This window comes from Sinocyclocheilus grahami, unplaced genomic scaffold, assembly GCF_001515645.1.
Source record: "Sinocyclocheilus grahami isolate Dianchi unplaced genomic scaffold, SAMN03320097.WGS_v1.1 scaffold1611.1, whole genome shotgun sequence".
Taxonomy (NCBI): Eukaryota; Metazoa; Chordata; class Actinopteri; order Cypriniformes; family Cyprinidae; genus Sinocyclocheilus; species Sinocyclocheilus grahami.
This window is the reverse complement of record NW_015506790.1, coordinates 141,693-167,307: the sequence shown is the minus strand read 5'-3', so window position 1 is coordinate 167,307 and position 25,615 is coordinate 141,693. Positions and strand designations below refer to the sequence as shown.

The following is a 25,615-nucleotide window of genomic DNA, read 5'->3' as shown; positions in this document are numbered from 1 at the left end:
TAGGGGGTGTCTGTGTGTGCAAGGAGCTAAACTGCAAATATTATCAGAAAACGGTCTAGTGTAAAGAAGAACATAAAAGTGGTGGTATTGTTACAAAATCAATGTGCAATAGTGTTATAAAATTGGTTAAGCAGCGAATGAGTGTAACATTTATCATAATAAATGTGACTTTAAAAATGTCATGTGCATGTGTAGTGCAATCATCAAGCAAAAAGCATGTTTCTCTTTGTGATACATGAAGTGTGAGACATGTGACTGTAAGTGAAGTGACTTGTGGCCAAGTATGGTGACCCATACTCAGAATTAGTGCTCTGCATTTAATCCATCCAAAGTGCACACACACAGCAGTGAACACACACCCAGAGCAGTGGGCAGCCATTTATGCTGCGGCGCCCGGGAGCAGTTGGGGGTTCGGTGCCTTGCTCAAGGGCCCCTCAGTCGTGGTAATGAAGGTGGGAGACAGCCCTGTACATTCCCCCCCCCCACCTACAATCCCTGCCGGTACGAGACTCAAACCCACAACCTTTGGGTCATGAGTTCGACTCTCTAGCCATTAGGCTATGACTTCCCCACATCTTATATTAAATATATTTGTATATATAAATAGATAAATAAATAGATTTTTATATTTATATTAATAAATATTGTTAATTGGGCAGTCATTCCACATGACATTCTTAAATTTCATGTTTAATTTTTTGTACTGAATGTTGGTCACATCAAATGACTTTAATTTGACAGACAAACAAATGTTTTTCAAATATTACAGTTTTTCTCGATTGCTTAAACACTATCACCAGGCTTTTGAACTAAAATTTCAAAACCATAACGCCATTTATCAAAAAGCACACCCATTTCCCTAAACTATAAACACTATTCCCCTTTTTGACACATGAATCAGATTTGTTGAACTGTCATTGCAAAACTCTACACACAAATCCCTTCATTTCTCATTGCCTAGACCATGTTGTCATTTAGAAAGCACTAGCATTCAATATTGTTCACTCAAGTCACCATAGCTTGAGCTCAGTTAGCACACAGTTACCCACATGGAAACACTAAGAGTCAAAAATGTATCACACACCAATCAGAACCTTCAATAGATAGATAAAAGAGCCCAAGTCAGTTCATTCAGTTTTGGAACAATGGATCCAGAGAGATGTGATTGAAAAGGTCGAGGACACCAGAGAGGAGGAGGAGGAAGAGGATGAGCAAGAGCAGTAAGGAGTGGAGGAAGAGGTGAAGGATGAGGATGAGGATGAGGATGAGGGGCAAGGAGACAAGGAGTCTCCGATGAAATACGTGCCACTAGTTGACCATTGGTATGACTATGAGGGAGGCTGGGCAATGAGTTCAGCCAAACTTAAGTTGCTTCACCGTTGCCTCGATCATAAGAACCTCCAGGGAGGAAAACAGGTAGGTGCACCTCAACGTACTCTACTGTAACTTTTGAGTGCTGTACTCTGTTACAACACATGCATCAAATTGCCTTACATACAGATAGAGTTTCTGTCTGCTTCCATTTTGTAAAAAGGATGTTACAGTTACAGTAATAAGTACTTATATTTTTGTAGGACACAGAGACGATGGAATGGAAGAAGCCTGACTAGACATTTCAGCTGATGCCAGGGGTGGATCAGGCATGCAAGAGGATATCCCCCCGCTGCCTAGCTAGGGCCAGTATAGCCTGTGATGTTGACGAGATTCTCTGGCCTGACCCAGAAAAAAGATGTGATGCTGGGGCAGAATATTTTTTGTTGTTGTTTGGTGTATTGTACTGTACAGTACATTAAGGAATAAAAAAAAATTGCAAATGTATACACATGTGTTCATTATATGAAACATTCCTTGAGGGGGAGAACCACAAGCAACATAACTTATTACTGGTTTTTGGTTTTGGTTTTTGTAGTATTGTTTTGAATTTATCTCACCAGTGTGTAAGACTATGTTGTAGTGTGTGTGTTTTTGAAAGCTTGTGTGTGATGTCTGAGGCCAAAGTTTGGTTTTTCAGCAAGAGTGAATGGTTTTGAGTGTAGTGCTTCATTTTGACCTGAAAATAGGATGTTTGGGGAATTGGGTGAGACGTTATGGATTTGTGTTTACTGGTTTGAGAATACGAGGCATAGTTTCAAGAAATGTGTTTAAGCAATCGAGAAAAACTGTAATAAGCAGTGAAGCAGTTTTTTTTATTATTTGTCATATTTATATATGATTCTAAAAAGTAAGCAAATTTTTTTCTCGTATTTCTCTTTGAACGTGTGATGCATGTGAGTGTATATATTTGTTATTAAATATATTTATTATTTTTCTATTTAGTTTTTGGGCAGTCATACCATATCACATTTCAAAACTTTAACTATACTATTTTCTGTTTAATCATGTTGGTCACATCAAATTTACTTTCATTTGGCAGACATACATATGTTTTTCAATTTTTTCTTTTTATTATTTTTAGATTTTTAGATTACGCCAAACTGCTTTTTGATTTCTTTCTTTTTCTTTCTTTCTTTCTTTCTTTCTTTCTTTCTTTCTTTCTTTCTTTCTTTCTTTCTTTCTTTCTTTCTTTTTTTTTAATTAGATTTTTTTCTTCATTATGATATCAGGAAATTTGTATCACCCTTACATTTTGGAATGTATGCAAATTTGCACATTTGCACATGTGCAATAATACTATATGCTTGGTTCAGCAGCGTATGAGTATAATAATAATATTTGTCACTCTTATATATGATCATCTTCCTGTAGGTTGGTGATTAAAAGATGTTTATCCCCAAGGCAACTCCTCGTAGCCTCCAGCAATAAGAACCGTGCTTGTGTATATCTGTGCGGTTTCATTGCTTAACACACTGAATCCTCCTGAGCTCATCTCTAAAGCTCTCAAATCACAGAGAAACCATTCACATGAACAATGAGCCTCAGATAGCAGCCTTAAATAAATTCACATACAAGTTTTGAGTCTTTCATAGATTGTCTTTTCTCCGTGTTTAGAGTTGTTCCATGTCTCAAAGAGAGGCTGACAGTATGAAAAGCTCAGAAGAGGGAGATGTGAGAATCCTTCGCCTAACCTCAAAGCTACACTGATAATTAGGCTGCAGAAAGGAGTGTGTAAAGTGAAGAGGAGAAAAACGGGATCTGTTCCTTTTCTTCTTAGCTCTTTTCTTGTTCTTTACTGCTCCAGTGTAATTATCTGCTCAGAACCCCATGCCAGCTACCTAAACCTTGTGTGAGCAGGAGAGAGTGTGCTAGTCTACACACACTTATGTGTATGAGAGCTCACCAACCTCCAAAAACAAGTCACCTCAATACAGTCAGCTGGACTCCTTTGTACAAGGGTAATTAGGCTCATCGAGTGAGAGATGCGGAACAAATGGGTACCACCATTAGTGAGGCAACAGAAAGGAATAAGTACAATTGTGGCCAGTTTTGTAGACTTAAAGAAATAGTTTACCCAAAAATTTAAATTTGGAGAAATTTAGCATTACACCAATGCATCCTCTGCAGTGAATGTGTGCCGTCTATCTAAATGATTTCTTTAACGTGATGCACAACATGTGCATATCAATGTCCCAGGCATTTAAATGGAATTGAAAACGAAACCTCAGAAATCGCATTTCAGATTCGGCAGTATGATTTTAAAATACAGCTATTGCTGAATCATTTTAACCTGAAATGCTGAAAACTGTCATTTTTAAATGTTCTTTAATGGGGAAAAAAAAACTCTTATCAAGGAACATTTTTTGCGGTATAGGGTTTTTGAGTTTGCTAAGCAGTTCTTTGGAGAAGATTAAAAAAGTTGTTTTAATGTCAGCATATTCAGGTACAGTCAAAGCCAATATTGCTGATATCAATAGACCTTAGTCAGTGTAGTGCCATAGTTAATTTCTGAGAGGCATGAAACAGGGATAAGAGGAATAGAAGTAAAGTGCATTCAATGGATTGTATGGTTGTTTAACAACATACCGATTGTTCAGCTGATTAAATGTCTTCCCTTAAAAAAAAATAAAAAAATCAGGAGAAAAAAACTCCATAAAACACTTTTGACAGTTTGACAGTGAAAATAGCATGATCTAGGAGCTTTATACAGGGCATGCCATTGTAAAGACTATACGTTTATGCCTCACAGCCTTGTTTTCATCCATGTTAAATTCAGTTTTTCATGGATTGAGGATATAATTTCACTCTCAAAAAAAATAAAAAAAATAAAAAGGTACAAAAGCTATCACTTAGCATTAAGTAGAACTAAACTTTAAAATGTCAGAGTTCTTTGTTTTACATTTATTGATCATTAGAATATGATCAGTCAACAACTTCTACATTTCTACAAGTCAAACAGCACAAAAACCTATCAGCCCTTGATAGATGTAACATTTAGCTTTGTCCTTATTTAGTTGAGAGAAATAACTCTGGACGATGCTTCTTTTCGCTGCCATGACCTCTGGCAAGACCTCTGTTTGAATGAGTGCTGTGAGTGTGACTGAATGCTGTTTGACTGCTTGTGATTTTCAGCATTTCTGTGTCCAGACAAGCGGATGGAGAAGTTGTTCTGATACTACACAATTAATGGCTAGGCATTACCATCAAAAACCTTTATCAATCAGCATAATTCAGGTTTACAATATCAGCATATTAGAATGATTTCTGAAGGCACATGTGGCACTGAAAAATACTTTTTTTTAAAATGTGGTTTCGTGTTGGTTTTAAATTTGATCATACATGTTATAAACCTATTGATGAATAATGAAAAAACATTTATATACAGATGTGTGTGTGTGTGTGTGTGTGTATTCAGTCGACTCATGCCTAGTATTTGTTCTATGCATCATCTGTTAATGAATGTGACAGGCCAATATTGCACACATTTTGTCAGATGGTAAAGCAAATCCACTTCATGTTTAATATACAAAAATGCAAAGAGAGGCATGTGAAGGTGAGCTTGTCACATGAGCATGGTTATGAAGAGCGGAGCATTGAATGCAAGTGCATTTCTGCAGCTTACACTCTTAAAAATAAAGGTTCTTCAAAAGGTTCTTCAAGCGATGCCATAGAAGAACCATTTTTGGTTCCACAAAGAACCATTCAGTCAAAGGTTCTTTAAAGAACCATGTCTTTCTTACCTTTTTATAATCTGAAGAACCTTCTTTCACCACTAAGAACCTTTTGTGAAACAGAAAGGTTCTTCAGATGTTAAAGGTTCTTTATGGAACCATTTAGACAAAAAGGTTCTTCTATGGCATCGTGAAGCACCTTTATTTTTAAGAGTGTACTCATACATATAAACCTCTGTGACAGACACTTGACATTTAGATCAGAACTGTTCATGTGCCATCGTTGTTTTTTACAATCAATAGTTTGATACTTTCTTTAGGCTGTGACTTTTAGGAGATTGTTAGGAAGCGTTTCAAACTAGATTGTCTTTTCCAGGTTTTTTAGTGCTTCGAAGCCTAAGGTGAAACTCAAAAAATAGCTTGAGGAAACCATGAAAAGAAAAAAAAGGAGAGATGCTTTGGTGGAAAAAGGGAAGAAATGGATTTAGAATGTAGACTAGACACACTGTAGTGAAATGTACAAGAATGTGACCCCACTTAACTCAATTCACACACACGCGCACACACACACACACTCAACATGCAGAGCATCTCATACTCACTGGTAGAAAATACACACTGGCATGCTAATGAGATAAGCAGGAGATAGGATCAGAGCTTACTCATAACGTACCTCCCTCAGGGAACAATCACTACAGAGAAAGAGAACGAAACTTAAGTCATTGACCGTGTGTAGCCTTAATCGCATTTAGTCTTAAAAGGATAGATAAAAAGAAAATAAATAAATAAAAATTATGTCATAATTTACTCATGTCGTTGTTTTGTTTTTGACCCCAGTGACTTTCACTGTAGGACACAAACATTCTTTAAAATATCTCCTCAGGCCATCCAAGATGAGTTTCTGTCTTCATCGGAACAGATTTGGAGAAATTTAGCATTCCATCACTTGCTCACCAGTGGATCCTCTGCAGTGAATGGGTGCCGTCAGAATGAGAGTCCAAACAGCTGATAAAAACATCACAATAATCCACAAGTAATCCACACAACTCCAGTCCAGCAGTTAATGTCTTTTGAAGAGAATAGTTTTGTGTTGCTTCTGGCTAAAATACGAGTCATATATCCATAATGTTGCTTTCTCCAGTGAAAATGTCATCTTGTCTCAGTCGTTTATAAGTGAAAACAGTCTTTTATAAACTAATATGTCAGTGAGTTTTGATATGAGAGGATAACAATGGAAGGACTTTTTCACTGGAGGAAGCGTTATTAGACTGAAGATAAAATGTCTTAATTATTGTGTGGATTACTTGTGGATTATTGAGATGTTGCTGTTTGGACTCTCATTCTGACGGCACCCATTCACTGTACAGGATCCATTGGTGAGCAAGTGACATAATATTAAATTTCTCCAAATCTGTTCGGATGAAGAAACAAACGTATGTGCTTATTCACATGACACAGCTGTAGCTAAAATTTCTCAAGGTTGCCTCTTAAAAATTAGTCTTTTTTTCAGTTGTTTGAAGGTAAATATCCACTTCATCCAGAACTGTTTCTTCTCTCTGTTTTTAAGTATACTGATACTGTTTTACAAACTGATGAGCCGCATCAGATGTGTCAGTGAGAGAGTGGTCCAAACAAATGTGAATCGATTCACCTTTTTGTAAAACTGTTTGGCCAATTCACTGAAAAGAAATAACCAAGTCAAATGAATGATTAATTCACAAATAAATGGCATCATCTGTTCAGTTGACAAAAATACGGGACACACATAATAACTGTTGAAATATTCACACAGAAAATATTCCTCAGGTCAGTCGGAGTGCTCATGGTACTGCATTCGCCACTGTTTGGAATTGTACATGATGACAGAAAATTATGACTATCTCTTTAAGACTGTCCTCTATGACAATGGTTCCCAACCCTGGTCCTGGAGGCACCCCAACACTGCACATTTTGCATGTCTCCTTTCTCTTGGACACAAATTTCACATCTTGAAGTCTCTACTAATGAGCTGATGACCTGAATCAGGTGTGTTTGATTAAGGAGACATGCAAAACGTGCAGTGTTGGGGTGCCTCCAGGACCAGGGTTGGGAACCACTGCTCTAAGAGAATATAAACTAGTGAAAAACATCTAATATAAGCTCTTAGGATAGACACAAAAACACTCTCAGCTCAACCTTTAGCCCTAATAACTGTTAAAGTACTCTAATACATCCATATCCATCTCTCAGCGGACCAATGAGACTCTGTGTCCCCATTCAAAAGCCAATCACCGTGAAGTAAATTAATAATGAGCTACAGTTTCCGGCATGTCTCCTGCATCATTAATGCATGGATTCTAAATATTTCTAACTCGTGTGAAGACCAGATAATAAATCTTCATATATCCGTATGGGACAGTGTAATATTTGCACAATTTCATTTTATTCATAGCAGATGCTGCAATTCAACATAACTCGTGACTCAAAGAGATGTCAGGGCATGAAAATCATGGTCTGGTTGAAATATGGTTCAGGGCATGGAAAATGTGGTCTGGAGGAAAACAAATTATTTCTGGAGTCTGTAAGGAGTCTGAAGCTCAAGTGAGGGCCGACCTCCCATGAGGAGTGATGGCTAGTTAGCTAGCTTACCATAATGTCCCCCGTTCTGACCATAATGCTTTTAGCATTGCAGGAGCAGTGGACTGTGTCTACTTATGGATTTTGAGAGGACCTCACTGATCATTTGTTCCCACATTATTCATTAAGCAGCTAAATACTTGTGATTATTAAGTAGTTGCTGTTATTAGTTGTACATAATGGGGAATTGCATGTCTTAAGAATTTAATTTTAGAATGTCTGTTAAATTCCAATTCACTCCCTGAATTTGAAATGAGGTGGACAAACAGGGTGAAGAATTGCAGTTTGCGTTTAAAGAAGTAGAATTAAAGGGGTCATATGATGCGATTTCATTCTTTCATTTCTCTTTGGAGTGTTACAAGCTCTTGGTGCATAAAGAAGATCTGTAAATTTGCAAAGACTAAAGTCTCAAATCCAAAGAGATATTCTTTATAAAAGTTAAGAGTCAGCCACACCTACGGCACATTTTATGGAGGACTGTTTACTGATCCTGGGAGAGTAACGTTAGACTAAAATGCCGGCAGTTCTGACTCACGTAAGTACGTTTTCTTTTATCATTTGCCACTGATGATTCAAACGCGAGTTTTGGGCAGTGTGGAGTAGCACTTGTTGTTTGTCATTTCTCTGATCACAAATGCAGACAGGGTTTTATGTTTACGCGGCATGATGCAATGCAACGCAACGCGTAAAAAGACAGTATAATTCATTATAATCAGTAATTATGTCCCCACTGGATGCAACAAATGCCTTGTTTATAATGGGTTTTAATGTTTTTGTGTCTTCGCTCCGGCTGGGACACGCCATCACAGCATGGTGAGGGGCGTAACGTTTCCGTCTCACGCTTGAGGTATTCGGCCAATCACAACGCACTGGATAGCTGGCCAATCACAGCACACCTCGCTTTTTCAGACCGATGAGTTTTGCAAAAATCTACGAGTTTCAAAAAGGCGGGGCATTTCATTACACCAAATACACAAAATAATGTTATTTTTAGCAGCATCATATGACCCCTTTAAAATTAAATGATGGCTATTATGGTTAACTAAAAAAAAACAAACAAAAAAAAAACATAAAAACTTCAAATAAAATAAATGTTAACCAAAAATAAACTTAATATCATATTTTTATTTCAGCAACATTTAGGATTTTATTTAGTTTATCTTCATGTACTAAAAAATAAACTAAAACTGAAATAAAAAGGAATTAATATAGACATTTAAAACCATCTTAAAATGTTGAAAACACAGCAAAATTACTAAAAAATAACTCAAATTAAAATGAAAACAGAAATTATAGAAAGAACATTATTTTATTAAAATTATTCATATAAAACTACAATTGTATCTAAAATAACACTGATGGAATAAGGTTTAAAAATGATTCTATATTCAACTGCTATAGGTATGGTTTAGGTTTTACAAGGTTAGAAATACTAATAAAATTAATATTAATTATATTAACAACTAATGTTTAAAATTGTATTTGTATATATTTCTTTGTATTAATTGCACTACATTTACACTATTTTATATAATAAGATACTTTTATATAATAATGGTGGAATAATTGTATTTTAAAAAATAAATAATAAAAATAGATTATTTTATATCAGCATTTAAGTTATTTAAAAATGTGTACATTTAGGTGCTGTATGGCATAATTAAAATATTTTTGGATGAGTTAATTGTTTTGCCAGTATTTACTACAGTTTAAAGAAATGGATTTTTAAAAAAAGTTTTCTACATATCAGGGAATGTAGTTGCTTTATCCGTAAATTGAGGGTGTATTCATTTGTTTTTTGACTGTGTTGAATTCCTTCGAATAACAACAAAGAAAATTCCTCTTTTTGTCACTCCCATTCAAATTACAATTCAACATCTTATGGAATTAAACCAATTGAATTCAAATTCACAGTCATTATATGAACGGGGGCCAGCTCTTACATTCTGAACTGTGCTTAATCCTGCAATCCTGGTAGCCCTTCTTTATTAACTATTCAGAATAAATTTGCATCAGGTAATGAGCTGATAGAATGTAATAAGAGTTCAAGAATCAGTTTCAGTGAGATGGAAGGAAGATAATATTACAGCTAATTTTTGGTTTGCAGTCCAGGTAACTTTAAAACCTTCCTTAAATCATCTTATAGAGAACACAAGATATCACTCATCCAGTTCTGTTAGTATACCGGTCAAAAATAAATTCAGAGAAAAATAATAGTGCCAAAGACAATACCACAATCAAACATACGAATGTGATGAAATTCCCAGGTAACACCAATGTACAAAGAAAGGCTTTGTGAATACACTTTTTGAAAATTCTGTCATCATTTACTCAACCTCATGCCATTCTAAACCTGTATTTCTTTCTTTCTTCAGTAGAACCCAAAAGGCAAATTTTTTGGTGAATATCCTTACTTTTTCATAATGAAATTAAATAATAATTGGGACTGTCAATGTCTGAAATGACAAAAAAATAGCCATAAAAGTATAATAAAGGTCTTAACTTTATGTTAGGACCTGACTGAAATTTAGTAATTATTCTTCAATAATTCACCCTGTTCCACAGAAGAAATCAATTCATGTGGGTTTTGAATGAGTACATGGTGCAATTTTCTTTCTTTTTTCTTTTTTTTGGTGAATACTCTTTAAAAATGTATGGTAGGACTACAGGTTCCCCTTTGTTCCTCCCTCTTTATCGCTTATCTCTCTCTCACTCTCTGTAAAGGCCAACCTCTCTGGCGTCGCTCAGACAGACCAGCGGCTCCACAGTTCGTGTGTGTGTTTGTGTGTTTCGGCCGGGCCGGTAATGATGAGCAGATGGTGGTGTGCGCTGATGACCGGAGACTCTCTCAGAGCGCGCAGGACATCTGCTCTGTAGACATTCGCTGCTCTCACAGGCACTCCAAGTGCCAGTTTCCACGTCCCTGTCCCTGCCTGTCACGACTAGAGACGCAGTCATGCCCACAAGACAGCAGTGGAATAAGACATCACCTGAGCAAATTCCCTAATCAAGTTTCAGCGCTGTCATATAATCCATTTACATTGTCAATTCACACTGTTTAAGATTCACAGCATAAGACAAGCATAATTTCCCCCATCTGATACTCATGAAATTTTTGGCGTAACTAAAACCAAATTTGCCTATATTGAATTACTTTATCTGAATTTATTACAGAGATGATTCTCTATTATTATTACAGATTCTGATTCTCACCATTCATCTCGAAAACTAATATTGACTATGTATAAATAAAGGTTCTTGGTGTTGATGGTTCAATAAATAACCTTTAGCATTCATGGAAACTTTCCATTGTACACTCTTAAAAATAAAGGTTCATTATTGGCATCTATGGTTTCCATTGTACAAAAAAATATAGTACAGCAGTGGAATAAGACATCACCTGAGCAAATTCCCTAATCAAGTTTCAGCGCTGTCATATAATCCATTTACATTGTCAATTCACACTGTTTAAGATTCACAGCATAAGACAAGCATAATTTCCCCCATCTGATACTCATGAAATTTTTGGCGTAACTAAAACCAAATTTGCCTATATTGAATTACTTTATCTGAATTTATTACAGAGATGATTCTCTATTATTATTACAGATTCTGATTCTCACCATTCATCTCGAAAACTAATATTGACTATGTATAAATAAAGGTTCTTGGTGTTGATGGTTCAATAAATAACCTTTAGCATTCATGGAAACTTTCCATTGTACACTCTTAAAAATAAAGGTTCATTATTGGCATCTATGGTTTCCATTGTACAAAAAAATATAGTTTTTTTTTTTTTAAGACTATTAAAATGTTCTTCTCACTTTTAAGAACTGTTAAGGTTTAAGGCACTGAAAGGTTCTTCGGGGAACCCAAAATGTTTTTTTTCCCTATTGCATCACAGCAAAAGAAAAAAATAATAATAATAATAATGACAATAATAAGTAATAATAATAATAATAAACTATTTGTAATCTTTATTTTTAAGAGTGTGGAACCCAAAAATGGTTCTTCTACAATCTTAAAAATAAAGTTTGTTTATTGGCATTGATGGATCTTTATAGTAAAGACAGGCTCTTTATTAATAAAATGTTATTCACACTGTTCACTGAAAAATTCTTTGTGGAACCAAAAAAAAAAAAGGTTCTTCTATGGCATCACTGTGAAACCCTTTTTTTTTTTTTTTTACTTTTTTTTTTAGAGTGTATGACACTGCTGAAAAAAAATTGGAGCCTTTATTTTTAACAGTGTATATGCTACTACTACAAATGCTGTTTCATGTCCATGCTTTCTCAAATATTCCTGTAATAAGTAGTCATTATGGCAAAATAAACCCCTAACTCATCAGACATGAATTTGTTTCAACACTTCTCAATCTCTCCTCACATAATAAAATAATTTGAACTCCAATTTCAGGTGCATATATTTATTTATTTATTAGTAGATTAACTTCTTGAGGGTCCTGATCCCACTTTTAGGTTTATTTTGCAATAATGACCCGCTGACTGTGTGCGCATGAGGTCGTTAAAAATGCTTTTAGAATTACTACCACAACATTAGATTTTCAAAGCAGCCCACCAGTATGAGACATGCACTTTAAATCCAGGAATTCTCAGTCCCTTTTGCCGATTAGTGGGCATTAAGGGGCCGGGCGGGGTTAAAGAAAGAAGATCTTCCTTTTGTTGTAGTGAAGAAGGCGGGGTCTTGTCTTCTTCGCTGTGACTTCCGGAGGCTGAAGGGGGTGACAAGGAAAGGAGCCCCCTCTCTGGCGCAGTACCACTGAGCGCGGCTAGAGGGCGCCGCTGAGAGCGCTGCGCTGCCGCTGAACTGCACGAGCGAGCGGAGCCTCAGTACCAGACCGAGAGCAGCACTGATCAGTGCCAGAAAGAGACGGAGGGACGATTCTGTCGCTACATGCCGCCGCTACCGCACGGAACATTATAACGCAGCGGAAAACGGCCAACTCTATCGGTTGCTTCACAAAGGACGGAATTTAAACGATGTACCGTTCGGGAGGCGTGATGCTGGGGCTTCTCGCCGCTCTGCAGGTAAAATCGAGGGTCCGAAAAGCGCACGAGCTGCGCGTTGTAGCGGTGCTGCTTTATGTTTGGGTTTTGGCGTATTTGCTGCTATTTATACTCTGTGGTGTTTGTAAACTGTGGAGGAATTATTTGTGTGCGTTTATTAGTCAAAATAAAAATAAACAATTTTGCTTAGTGGCAGCACATTTAAATAGGGCGATATGCCTAGATCAAATTCGGTACTATGGGATTTTCCGTTTGTCTTTATTTGTATTATTCTTGCTTCATAATTATTCACAGGAGGTTTAGACTCCGTGTGCGATGGTTGTGTGTTGTGTAGCCGTACTGGCAGCCCCGTTTAAACCGTCCCGTGCTGAACCGGAGCCAGTCGCAGATGAATGCGGGTTTTCAAACGCGCTCTCGTTTCTTTTGGCACGAGATGGGAAAGTTGCCCTCGGGGAGGTGATTAGGTCACAGTGGTCCCTTTCCGACTGATGAAACAAATGTAACAATACTCAGTTAATGAACAGCCCATTGAGGTGTCCTCTTCCGCCGACTCTGTCTCTTTTAGATGTGCAAATGCGAAATCTCACGGCGAACAACAGCTCTGTGCGTAACCCAAAAATGACAAATCACTCTGACCCGAATCAGCGATCGGACAGATGAATCGTGCTGTCAGGTTTCGGGTCCGCTGCCCTCTGAATTTCTGAAAATGCAGAGTCCAGCAGAATTAAGATTTGAACGCAGGGAGCAGTCATGCTGTTTCAGATGAGGAATTGCGAGCAAATTGTTATGTTATGATGGAAGCAAACGTGTGAAATCGGCATGGCAATAAAGTTAACATTTGGCCCTGGTTTCAATGTTTTTATTGTATTTGTGGTCTGCAGTAGGCAGAAGTTGCAGTCCTGGCCTCGTAAATGTCTTATTGCGGCATGTTTTTAAAGTGTAACATTAATGTCGCATTTTACATCTGTTTGTGTGTGATATAACGGTTCCACATGTTTAAAACCCAGCTGCTGTTTGATAGCGATGTCCGATTAGTGAACGAGTCATTATGTTGAGTCGAATCTTTCCAGTGAATCTTTGAACCGGTTCTGTGGGCGAATTGGGCAGAGCTGTTCTCGAGCCAACAACTCGCTGATTTATTGAACCGAGAAGCGTCCGATTCGTAACGAGCCTGTTAAAGAATTAAACGCACTGGCAATATGTTTAACACTAGATTGAAGAACAATTCACATACAGTGAGCAGTTGTTTAAAAAAATAACATTGTTATAACGAAAACGTTTTCATCCAAGTGATACGAACGATTTTTATATTGTTCTATGTAAATACAAATTATATTTACGTTCTAAATGGCTTAATGTTTGTATGAACTAAATCATCACTGCAACAAACTGAACTGAAACACGTGTGATTATAATAAACAGACGTATTCATAAAAATATAGCCTAATTAATAGAATGTTTAGACTGAGCATGTAATATGCAACACCATAATGTCAAGAGCGAAGTGATGATGTAAAAGAATCTTAAAAAAAACAAAAAAAGATTCTGTTAGCGAAAAAATAATCACTGCACTTTTTTTCAATAGGAAAGAATTAAACGCACTGGCAATATGTTTAACACTAGATTGAAGAACAATTCACATACAGTGAGCAGTTGTTTAAAAAAAATAACATTGTTATAACGAAAACGTTTTCATCCAAGTGATACGAACGATTTTTATATTGTTCTATGTAAATACAAATTATATTTACGTTCTAAATGGCTTAATGTTTGTATGAACTAAATCATCACTGCAACAAACTGAACTGAAACACGTGTAATTATAATAAACAGACGTATTAATAAAAATATAGCCTAATTAATAGAATGTTTAGACTGAGCATGTAATATGCAACACCATAATGTCAAGAGCGAAGTGATGATGTAAAAGAATCTTAAAAAAAAAAAAAAAAAGATTCTGTTAGCGAAAAAATAATCACTGCACTTTTTTTCAATAGGTTTAGTTGTAACTTCTAAACACAAATCTCATTGTAATTTATCTCAGGCACTATAAAGCCATAGTGACAGTGCCTTTATTCGATCACCGTTAGCTTTATAGCATCTGCTGCCTCTTTCTGCCTCTGATTCTTCATGTCAGCAGGGCCGCTAGTGCGGCTCCATCTAGAATCATTCACTCTGTGTGGATGTGCAGAGGCAGCATATTGCTAAGCAATTGCTGACAGGACAGTTTAAAGTCAGATTTTCAAACACACCCCTGTAGTGCCAGCTTTATATAGGTGTTCTGCAGATATATCATCAGCAAGGCAGATGGAGATGATGACGACATCAAAAACCTGATCAGCTCATGGTTGATGGTGATCTTTGTTAGCACAAAAGCAAATGTTGGATGAGTCGTTTTGTGTAGGACATTAAGTCAGCATCCACTGAGCTAACAAGTAATTAACATGTTTGATCAATTGACTATGGGGTCATTAACAAACACAGCCAGCCGTCTTCTTCAAGCCTCTGATCTTATTCCAACACAAAGAGGCTGTTTCACAGAGTGGACGTCACCTTTGATCTTCTCAAGCCTCTTTTAAAATCCAAATTCACCTATTTGCCTTCACTGAGATCCTGACTTTGGGTGTCATATCAGATGCTGTTCATGCTATTAAGATGGAATGACTCAAAGCTGGTTGTATATTTTTCTAATACAAGTCGAGAATGAATAAGGCTTTGTCCTGAGCGTTAAATGCTAGGTGTGAGCGCCTGTTTTTAAGCGTAAACCATAAAGGAGGGTTTGTGACTTGTCGCCAGAGCGCTTTCGCCAGCTGCGTGAGTGTGTGTTTGTGTTTTTATGTGATAAGTGCTCCACCAGACCATGCCATTCAAGGTAGAGTGTGCGTAGCCTGGTCAGCTCTGCTTTTCTAACGTCTCGCTCTCCTGACCTCATCAGTCTAATTACACCTACCTCAAAATAACAGATGCCCTAGTGCCGGAGGGGGAGGAGGTGAAAGAGAAACCCCTCGCTATCCTTGAAAGAGGAGAATTAGAGCAATGCAGTATATCGTTGTGCAATGAGCCTTATTTAATTTCGCTGATCTGCTGCAAATTAGCGAGTAATCGGTGAAAAATACAATAGCATTGGTAATTCAAAGAGTTCATTTGGAGCGTGATCAATGGACTCAACGGCTCTGGAAAGTCTCATCACGGTGCTTTTCTTGAGCAGAGTTCTGCCTCATTTCCTCTGTTTATGGTGAAAGAGCGTGATCGTTATGTCCATCGATTCCTCTAGGGATTCTGGATATTTGGCTCCTGCTGTGGTGTAGGTTGGCCCGTGCTGTTTATTAATCACCATTAATCAGGGGATTAATTTGTCTGGTGCTTTTGTGTTTTTTGGCAGGTGGCGGTCCAGGGCACGGTAGCGATGCCATGTCAGCCGGGTTTCACTAAGCCTTATTTAATTTCGCTGATCTGCTGCAAATTAGCGAGTAATCGGTGAAAAATACAATAGCATTGGTAATTCAAAGAGTTCATTTGGAGCGTGATCAATGGACTCAACGGCTCTGGAAAGTCTCATCACGGTGCTTTTCTTGAGCAGAGTTCTGCCTCATTTCCTCTGTTTATGGTGAAAGAGCGTGATCGTTATGTCCATCGATTCCTCTAGGGATTCTGGATATTTGGCTCCTGCTGTGGTGTAGGTTGGCACGTGCTGTTTATTAATCACCATTAATCAGGGGATTAATTTGTCTGGTGCTTTTGTGTTTTTTGGCAGGTGGCGGTCCAGGGCACGGTAGCGATGCCATGTCAGCCGGGTTTCACCGAGAACGAGTACAACGTCATGACCGCCGACGTCATCATCGAGGGACAAGTTCTGCTCAAAGGTAAACAGAGATGTTTGCATTTATTCTCCTAATAAACGGCAAGTGAACTGGTGCGGCAAAGCGCTCCCTCGGCTTCGGTTTCCACCCTGATTCTGTTGGGAAGAGAAAGAGAGAGAGAAGGGAGGATGGGGGAAGGGTGGGCTTTATGCGTGTATGTGAAAGAACGAGATGGGGGGAGGGGGTTAAGTGTTAGGGTTGCTTTAGCAGGGGGTGTTTATAAAGGGGGATATGTGTGTGAGAGAAATAAAAAAGCAGGAGGAGGAGGAGAACAGCTCAGTGTTTTGGTGGAATGTGTTTTGAAGGGTCACAGTGTGAAATATTTGGGGGGCTGAATCACCCTCCCCCACCGTGCTTGAAACCCCCTGCTGTGATCAATAGCATTGATTAGACCAGCCCGTATCCATACAGTCAGTCGATGGCACAGATCCCAGTCAGCCATCTCAATACATTCAATCAATCTGGCAGGGGCCACATTTGTGCTGCGGTTGTAAACTTTGGAGGCCTTATAACATCCGCGTGTCACGTCTAATTACAACACCGTACAAAGAGCATAACTATGTTTGATATTTTCAGCAGATAAACGAAACTAAACCACCAGTTACACCCATGGCTTGTGATTCAGTCTAAATATGTTATAGCAAAATAAGTGATGCACCAAAAAGATTTTTTTACGGAAACACTAATAATAGTTTTTATTTAGCCGAAAGTTTCAGTAATTAAATTTGGGTAATTGAACTATGCCTGCAAGGTGTCATGTTCTCAGGTAATGAATTAAACCAGCCATAGTAAAGTTCTTTTGCAGCAAGCCGTCTCCTGATATTTCAGCTGAACAAATGTTACATTAAAAGAACAAAAAACAAATGGTGAAGAAATGTTTACTCAGAAACTTATAGTAAATTTCACAAAGAAATAACAAGTAATACATTGAAATAAGCTTGAAATTTAGAATTAGAAAGACTGAAAAGTGTTTTCTTATACTCTAATAAACCAAAAAAAAAATCTTTCATTTTTTACGGTTGTGGCATCATTTTTGGTCACAGTGAAATGCGTCCACACTGCTGACATGTTTACCTGTTGAAGATTATTCAAGTTGTGTGGATGAAATAGACACTGAAACAGTCAAAACATGCCATCAGAGACACGCTAATTAAACATCATTGTTTCAGTCAATGATTTCAACCCTCAAAAACTATTTAGACTGAAACCAAAACTACTTTTTTGCTGTTTCGGCGGAATATTTTTTGGTTGTGCGTCACTAAGCAAAATATTTTTGTCCCAAAGAGCCTTGGAGTTATTCTTTTTCTTGTCTAAAAGTGTTACGCGACTTCTAACAAGCGACATATTTTTACATTTCCATATCGCTGACTTATTCATGGGTTACTGTGGAAGAGAGAGTCGTGGAATATGAACAGACGGCCGCAAGCTGTAGCTTTGTGCCTCTCGAGGTCTATTTGCGAACTGTGGGACACACACACTCACAAACACACGCACACACATCTGTGACAATTACAATAAAAGTGATAACATTGCTTTAAATTTCACATTGAGAGTCGACATATCACACCCTGATAGGAATTTCCCAAGTGAGTGTGTGTGTGTGTGGAACTGCTGATAGCCAACTTGTATCGCGCTCACAAAGACCAGTCCAGTCATTTGATCTCACAGTTGACTCACTGATTCACTTCTTATGTCCTTTTCAGTGGAAAGGTGAGCTGTATCGCATTGGCCACACAAACACAAAAGCGGCTCTCGTTTCATTACCATTTCAGTCCTGTATGGTTAGCAAGTCAATGTGAACTCTGTTACGCACAGTGCCTTTTGCCAAAGGACACAAAAAATTGCTTCCCATCATCATCCTCCCTCCCCCTTCACTCTTTCTCCATCTCCCCCCCCTTACTGAGGACTGGGGGAGTCTCTTGTTAAACATGAGGTGGATGATTTGTGTCTCTGACATTCATTCATCACATCCTTTTTAGGCAAATGACTTGGGGATGAAGACTTTCTCTTCTCCCCTGCAGCCTCTCTTTCACTCTCTCTCCCCCTCGGTCCCTCCTTTTCTTTTTTAGTGGGACAGAGGAATGTATAGTTAGTGCTGTCTCACTGAGCCCACTCGGTGATTCCTACCCAAAGAATGTGCTTATGCTGGCTTTGCTGCTTTAAAGGATTTTAATTCGCTTCCTCTGGGTCTGGAAGATGTAAATACAAAGTAAAAAAAAACATGGCTTTTTTTTTTAGTCTTTTGACTTATTATATTTTGATATTTGTACATGTCAATTGACAATAGCCATTGTTTTCTAAGTAGATTCAAAATGTGTAATGTAAGAAATGAAATACAGTAAACATTTAGTTTGACAAAATCAAAGCATGTTTTTCCATCTTATTTCTTAAATATACATACATAGTAGTAAACAGCAATATCTACACATAAATAAACATGTATATTTTATTCTATTTTCTGAATACATTGCCATTCTCTTATGATCACCAAGGCTGCATTTATTTTGATCGGAAAACAGTAATCATTTTAAATAACTGTTTTCTACAGCATACATTTTCAAATGTAATTTATACCTGTTACTGCAAAGCTGAATTTTCAGCACGTGATCCTTCAGAAATCATTCTAATACGCTCATTTTGTTTCTTTGGTCTTAAAATGTTTTATTATTATTAATGATGAAAACAGTTGTTGTGGAAACTGTGATACATTTTTCTTCAGGATTTTTTTGATAAATAGTACTTTATTTGAAATAAAATAATTTTGAAAACATGGAAAAGGTTGTCACGTCGTAGCATTACCTACCTACATATTTAAGAAAATGTGAATGTAAAATATAGAATTTATTATAATTAAATGTGAATATACTATAAAATATGATATATAATATAAATTTAAATATAAAATATTTTAATATATTTATATTAAATATAAATAAACTTATTTATATATATTTATTTAAATAAATTTATTTATATTTATATTTATTTTAGTTAAATATAAATAAAAAATGAAATACAAATGTAAAAATATAAATATATAATATTTTTATATTTTTATGTTAAATAAGTATAGCTTATTTAATTTAATTTTTTTTATTTCATTTACCAATATAGTTAATAAAAAATGGAAAACTGATTTGTTTATCATTTTTAACCCATTCTAACTTGTGTAAGACTACCACAAGGCATGGCATTACCTTGGTGACATATTTAAATGTGTTAGAAAAATATTATTATAAAATACAATATATTATAATTACAATATATTAATGTAAATATATTTTTAAATAAAATGTATTGTATATAATAATAATGAAACCGTATATACAATATTATATATATACATACTAAATATATAATCATTTAAAATATATTTATAGAAAATAAAAATGGCGATTTTTTATTTAATATTTTTAATGAAATAATAAAAGGTTGACATTTAAATCAACAGAATTCAACAATGTTCAGTACATCACCAAAAAATAAAATAAAAAGGCACAACAACACCTGAATAATGAACATAATATGTAGTTACAGTGTAACAGTGGGCCAATAGAGCAAGTGAATGTGCTGTCAACTGGCCTGAAACACTCTCCCACTGGGCTCAGGCCGTCTTTATTGTTGAGCCATTTTTTCAAGGCTACTTGAGGGTGTTGGAACGCTAAGCAAACAACACCAAGTCATTCTGCCCTTCTCTATCTGTCTCTCACATGCACACGTAGCCCCCTTTTGACTGTTGGGGGATTATTATTGGGTGCTTTGGTCTCATGGCAACTGGCTGATTCCATTCTCTCAGGCTTTTTGTTGTCAGAGGTCAGGTGACCCAAAAACTCTGTTGTCTCTAATTTTGCTCATGACTTTATTTCTCACACGCATACACAAGCACTCACACACATGCTTTCAAACGACTACGCAAGTTCATACGGGATGCCCTAGTTTCCTTAGTAATGATGGATTCCTTCCCACTGTGCTGACCATATTAGATCGAGGGGAGGGGAGGGGTGGAGAGAGAGAAACAGAGGAGAAAAAGAGGGAATTTGGGTGTGGTTTGAGTTGTCATACTCAGAGGATTATTGATCGTTGAACAGAAGGCATTGACATCATTTACGCAGTAATGGTGTTTAACTGCAGGAAACGGGTAATTATGTGGCATTTATGCTAATCATAGCGTGGTTACACGGTGAGCCTAAGAGATCTCCATTGGGACGTGACTCTGGCTCTGTTTCTGAGCATGTTTAACTTCGTATTTATGCAGCACTGACTGTAAAAGGCTGTTTTTGTGTGTTTGGGCCACAATGTGTCATCGTAGACTGACCGCTGCTAAACAGAGCCGTTCAGAAGCCCACTGCTCACGATCTCTCCCACACACACACACACACACTGGTCAGCGCTGCTGACCTCGACGTGCCTGGAGTTTGCGGTTGGGGGCATGCCGGGGTGACTGCGTGCTGGAGCGCTGGGAGAATGCGGGGGTGGCTGAACTACACTAAAGTCTGGTTTCAATCATCAGGCCAAGGCAGGGGCTTTCGGGGGAGAGGATGATTGAGAGATATGAAGGTTTGATCCAAATGCTGGAGTGGAATGGAGAGCACAGTCAGGGTGTAAAACAAGATGGTCAACTAGTCCAAGAACCAACTAGTCAGTTAGTGAGGACTAGTTCATCTAGTTTTTTTTGCTATATTATTATTATTATTATTATTAAGAAGTAGAATAATAATATATTTATTAGTTTTATATATGTATACAATTGTTTTCATGTAATAATAATAATAATTTGTTTACAATATGATTTGTTCATATAATAATAATAATAATATGATTTGATTGATGAGACAATAAAATAATTAAAACAATTCTAGATGTGGTTGTGAATTTATGAATAGTTACTAAATCATATGTATAGTTGGGGTTAGGGTTAGGGTTACAATAATAACTAGTTAACCAAATGTTTTTAAACTCTTTTTTTATCTAGTTAACTAGTTTTTTTTTAATAGGTTGTTTTTCACATTTCTACTTAAAAGAAGGAAAACCGTTTAGACAGAAACAAATGACTGGATTTACTGTTTTTCTTGTTGATTTTAGATGGTGGCTGTGAATTTATGAATCACTCCTGAATCCTGTTAGTGTGTCACAGTTACATGACAAGGCCAATTATGATGTCATCAATACCACCCCAATGATTCACAGTACTCATAAACAAAACACCACAGTGCTAAAACAGCCCACTGAATGGAGCGATGCTTTTCTCCCTGTGTGTGTGTGTGTGTGTGTGTGTGTGTGTATAGATGCGCTCCTATGGCCGTGGTCTATTTCATGCTCTGCCAAATTTCTCCTTCTCCCATACTGCAGAGGGAAGATATGGGACACACACTCTTAGCGTACAGTTGTGTGTGTGTTTGTGTGTGTGTGTGTTGGATGGTTTCAAATGTCTGGCAGGAGCTCTTTTAATGCTTTATTAGTGTTTATGTTGCCTTGACTTGTGGCGCGTACGGCTACCACAGACGTGAAGAATGCAAATCAACACACTTCAAATACACACACATTCCAGCGAACCCTGCAGACGTTACCCCGTCTCCGTCTCGCCACCCGTCCAAAACACCCTCCCCCTCACCATTAATCTGGCTGGTATTTGTGTTATTCTAATCTTCACCCTTAAAGGGTTACAGCCATAGACGTAATTGTGCATGTGTGTGCGAGCTATTCACGGCATTTTATTCGATAATGGTCAACGACGGGTTAATCCCATCCTAATGGCATCTGACAACAACACTGGATTTCCGTTTTGCACATATGCGTGTGTTTGTGTGTATACGTATATATGGATGTATAATGCCATCAGAGCCCACCGGTTGACAGCTGTAAGTACCCCCTACCCTCAAGCCCCCGACAAGCAGGATAAGCCTAGATTGGTATGTCTCAGACAAATGCGTCATTTTTTCCCCCTCAGTCTAAGTGTGTGTGTGCTTTTACAGGAGTTAGGATAGCCTACATCAGAGAGGGGACAGCTGGACTGGCATGTGTCCATCTTCACTTCAAACGAATGCTCTCATCCCCTCATTATGACACTCTTCCTCTCATTCCCCTTCTCCTCACACCTCTGCTTCTGCTATCAGCTCGCTCACCAATTTAGGTGTGTCAGCAGCTAAGCGAGGGGAGAGAATGTGAAGTGGAATTCTTGCATTTTCCCGTAAGATGGAGGGATATATTTGGATCGAGGTAAAGCTAGCATGACCTTAATACAGGACAATGGATCGCAGCTGTGCCCGATATGGGTCCGCTTTTTTAAACGCACACACGCACAACAGGAGAGTAAGGAATGGCGATTAAAAATGATTTCTCTGGTGTTTAATGAGAAAAGACATAGCTGGCACAGGAGTTAGCGGGTGCAGGAGGTGATAATTGGACCGACTCATGTGACTTCTGTTCTCCAGCATAAAGCAGAAGTTCACCCAAAAAATTATTTACTTAGTCTGGTGACAGCCAAGCCGGTGTTATTTTCTTTCTTAAGTGAAACACAAAAGGAGATGTTAAGCAGAATGGACAAGCAGCTCTTGACAATGGATGGTAGTTTGCAATGTTAAACATCAAAAAGAAAAAAAAAAGAAAAATCTGAATAATTATCATTGTAGTTCATTCTACCAAGTAAACTGAAATCATTCAATGTCTTCTCTGTTTTATGTCAGGTTACATCCAGCATTATAAGGTGCATGTTGCCATATTTTGGCCTAAACTTAAAACTGACCTATTTGAATTGCATATAAAATTGGATTACACAGTTTTACATGAATAAATGTATAAACTTGATTCATATTTGTCAGTCATACATAGGGCTGGGTATCGTTAAAAATTTTTCAATACCGATACCTTGACTTTGATACCGGTTCCTGAACGATACTTTTTCCGATACCAATTTTATGAAATCTGTTTTAACAAGATTACATTACTCAAAAAAAAAAAACCTTAAATTTTTTTCAGCTTGTTGACGTTTTTACAGACTCAAATACTTAACTCCCGAGCCACTGCACAAAGGAACAAAAAAAGCACAAAGGAACAAAATGTAACCAACACAATAAATCAGTGCAAATAGTTTTAATAAACTATGCGTTTTCTATTTAAAACGCATAGTTCAGACAGAATCATAATTTCTATAGATTTTCCACTGTTTTACTGATGAGCAGCTGCTTCCAGTGCTGTCTGTCTGTGTTTTCTCTTCCGTGATCGCTGTGCTGACTCAGAGGAAGCTCATTTGCTGCTCATATGTCAATCATATTACGCGTTTATTACCCACCCTGTCTCCAATGACAAATGTCCATTACACTTCCGTGTTCAGTTCTGTACATAAGAAACCCAGAAAAACTTTCCTACGGAAGAAACATGAAGCTAATAAACACACGATTACGACAGTATATGATGTGAATGTGATTTTCATGTTATTCTCCCTATTTTCATAACAATACAAGATGTTCATGTGAGAAAAGCTAAGCAGTAGATTAGCCCGATATATAAAAGGCTACAAATAACATATTTCAGCAACATTATATGAGGCACATTAAAGGCACATTAGATCGCGATCGGAAGTTATTACAAACACTCAGTGGTGGTTTTTGTTTTTGTAGTGTGGACGGAGATCTTTTATGCAGTGGAAACGCCAGTAGGAACGAGGAACTCTTTCAATTTAAAAAGCTGTTTTAAAACGAAAAAACGCACTAGTGTAAACGTAGCCTTACATCTACGGGGGGTCGGACGCTTTTATGCACTACAGCCTCACGTGTGAGCCGCGTCTCTGGGCGTCGGTCTGCGTAAACTAGTGTGTTCGACTTGGTGCAGCGGTGCGCAGACCGATTCGTGTTTGACTTCAAAGTACCATGAGAGCAGACTTCTCCGTAAGCTTTTGAATCGCTCTTGCGGTACTTTTATGTCAAACACCGATCGGTCTGCGCAGCACCGCGCCAAATTGAACACAACTAACGTTAGTGTTTTTCCTTGATTAACCCCAAAGGTATCGAAATTTGGTACCGAACGACAAGACATTTTCCGATACTCGATAGTACCGAGGCAATTCGGTCGGTGCCTAAAAAGCATCAAACTCGATACCTAGCACTAGTCATACATAACACAGGTAAGAAACAGGTTGGATTTCTGTAATAGTACTAATAAAGTGCATGTGTTTTACATACACGGAACACAGTAACCACTTTTGCATTTATCATCAATAAATCTAACTTGTTTCAATCTCATACATCTCATACAGTTTGAATAAATGCATTTATGATTAATATGTGATTAAAATTAAATAGTTGCAAATAGTTAAAAACAAACTATGCCATGATTTTTATGAATGCTCCTACTATACCGAAGTGTGTAGCCTCATGGCTTTCAATTTCTTATACTAAATTCTATGAATAATTGTGTATTTTGTAAATATTTAAAAATCACCCTTATTATGATGTTCTGTTTTTCTCCTATTTCTATTAATCCCTTAATAATCTATTTTCTTCCTGTTTTGTTCTGTAGTCTATATTTTTGTACTTCATTAATACATGTTCTACATTTTCCCTAAATTTACGTATTTCCTGTTTATATGTTAATATACAATATTGTTGGGGTTTCCAAGATGGCCGCTGTGGTGTCTCTCCATGTCATAGTTTCTTTCATATGCATGTTTGTATAGATGCTAGCAGATGGGAATACTGGAACACTATCAAATTTTATTTATTTTTGCTCCATCCTTGTAGTTGCACACCATCACACGCACTACATGGGCGTGGCGTCGCCTTCCGTGTTGTCACAGGTCAAATGAAATACCTATACATTATTGCCGCCAAGTGAACTGACTAGTTTGATTTGTGAGCTTCGGTGAAGGGGAAGATTTTCAGTAAATTTTGTTCTGTTTCTTACAGAATTTTTCAAAATAAGACTTAGATAGTGTTACTGTTATGGTTTTTGGCATTATAAATTAGGGGTGTAAGAAAATATCGATACACGTGAGTATCACAATATTTAGTTTGGCGATACTATATATACTATATATATATATATATATATATATATATATATATATATATAT

General features: G+C 37.2%; 1 protein-coding gene across 2 annotated transcripts in view; it reads left to right on the top strand.

Moving 5' to 3' along the window:
• Nucleotides 1-12,500: 12,500 nt before the first annotated feature.
• The window catches only part of LOC107571545 (cadherin-2-like), a 44,743-nt gene continuing 31,628 nt past the window's right edge, over nt 12,501-25,615 (top strand). For both annotated transcript variants that reach the window (XM_016257868.1, XM_016257869.1), the window contains exons 1-2: nt 12,501-12,709; nt 16,443-16,551. In XM_016257868.1, coding sequence (XP_016113354.1) covers nt 12,662-12,709; nt 16,443-16,551 — 157 coding nt within the window. In that variant the 5' untranslated portion in view covers nt 12,501-12,661. The remainder of the gene's footprint in view (nt 12,710-16,442; nt 16,552-25,615) is intronic.